Source organism: Camelina sativa, chromosome 7 (genome assembly GCF_000633955.1).
Source record: "Camelina sativa cultivar DH55 chromosome 7, Cs, whole genome shotgun sequence".
NCBI classification, from domain to species: domain Eukaryota; kingdom Viridiplantae; phylum Streptophyta; class Magnoliopsida; order Brassicales; family Brassicaceae; genus Camelina; species Camelina sativa.
In genome coordinates, this window is record NC_025691.1 from 33,448,533 (window position 1) to 33,450,152 (window position 1,620).

The following is a 1,620-nucleotide window of genomic DNA, read 5'->3' on the forward strand; positions in this document are numbered from 1 at the left end:
TTTTTTTTTTTTTTTTTTTTTTTGTTGTTGTAATTGTTGGATCTTTGTGTTAGGGCTTGGCTTTGGTTATAATAATCTTTCATGCAAAATCGACTCGGATCTGCTTGTTTTAAGGGGATACTCAATACTAGTTAAGCATCTCATTCGTTTCAATTTGCTAATTTTATTACTTAAGCACATTCTATGGAAGTAAAGAAAGAGAATTTGGAGAGCTCTATTATTATTATTGGTCAGTATAGAATAGAGAGACATATATAAAAAGAAACAAAAGGCATATATAATGATAGCTGTCTTTTTTATCATTCTCTTGCTTAGCTTTTCTGGTTCCCATTACTCCTAAAGTTGCTCTTGTGGCTCCACTCCATTCTCCAGCCTATTACGGCTTCTTCTCTTCGTCACAGAGACCATCTCATTCTTTTTAATCAAACGATCAATATTTTTTTCTTGGGACCATTTCTCTAATTGTTTAGCAATCTTGTAACCAGTTCAAAATATGTATCACATTGGTATGGATCTCTATAGGTTTTGAGATTGTTGTTGCCTTGTTGGATGAGATGAGAGTATCTACTTTGTTTTTTTTTTTTTTGTTAGGATATGTTTCTTTCTTAGTTTTATTACCTCACACTTTGATTTATATTTTCACTTTTACTACCAGAGAAAGAATGAATCCATCTGAAGTTTACGGTCCTCACCTTTTATGGCATATAATATTTGCTTAGCTTTAAATTATTGTAGTTCCAGTATCTATCTGTTTGGTCATGTCAGGCTCCAGTTGAATCATTTCTTTATTCCATTGTTGTTACCATCCAACTTTAAAAGTCAGCCCCAAATTATTAGTTTACTAATTTTAGTTTTATTTTTTACTAAACACTTGATAATGATTGGTATATAGTTTTCAGTTTTATATTTGCTAATATTCTTGAACAAGTTAAGAGTTTCTTCTTCTCACATGTCTTGTCTGTGAAACTGTGCAGAGCAAAGATCGTGATGCTTTGATGGAGTTCCCGGAGATGACTTGTTAGTTCCAAATCTCGAAACTTTTTGAAGTGCCTTTTTGATTGATTGAAGAGACTGAAGAAGAAATGAGAAAGCATAGTATTATTAGGGACTCCTTGAAATCTTTCTTTGAGCCTCATCTTCATCCTGACAATGGTGAATTGCTCAAAGGAACAAAGACTGGTAAGTTTCTTTGCTCACTTGTGTCAGTTTACATTTTTCGTATTCATTGAGATTATGTCAAAATCCGTTGGTCTTTTGGTTTTTGGAGATTGTTTAAAAATGAAGACAATACGTTTGATCAACAATGCAGAAATAGATGAGAAAGTGAAGAAAATCTTGGGAATTGTTGAGAGTGGGGATATTGAGGAAGATGAATCCAAAAGACTAGTGGTTGCCGAGTTGGTGAAGGAATTCTACAAAGAGTATGATTCTTTGTATCGCCAATACGATGATTTAACTGGTGAGATCAGGAAAAAAGTTCATGGTAAAGGAGAGAACGACAGCTCTTCTTCTTCGAGCTCTGACTCGGATTCAGATATGAAGAGTAAGAGAAACGGGCGGGCTGAGAATGACATTGAGTTGGTTAAGAAACAGATCGAAGATGCAAATCTTGAAATTGCT

The 1,620-nt window shown here is 34.0% G+C and overlaps 1 protein-coding gene across 3 annotated transcripts in view; it reads left to right on the plus strand.

The window, feature by feature from the left end:
* LOC104704065 (probable DNA double-strand break repair Rad50 ATPase) overlaps window positions 1–1,620 on the plus strand; it is a 5,638-nt gene that overhangs the window by 1,405 nt on the left and 2,613 nt on the right. Inside the window, exons 2-3 of one of the 3 annotated variants that reach the window (XM_019228157.1) lie at window positions 975–1,179; window positions 1,310–1,608. In XM_019228157.1, the coding sequence (XP_019083702.1) occupies window positions 1,083–1,179; window positions 1,310–1,608 (396 nt within the window). In that variant the 5' untranslated portion in view covers window positions 975–1,082. Of the gene's footprint in view, window positions 1–422; window positions 507–974; window positions 1,180–1,309; window positions 1,609–1,620 lie in introns of those variants that run through there. The other 2 variants (XM_010420187.2, XM_010420186.2) reach the window with 2 other exon arrangements.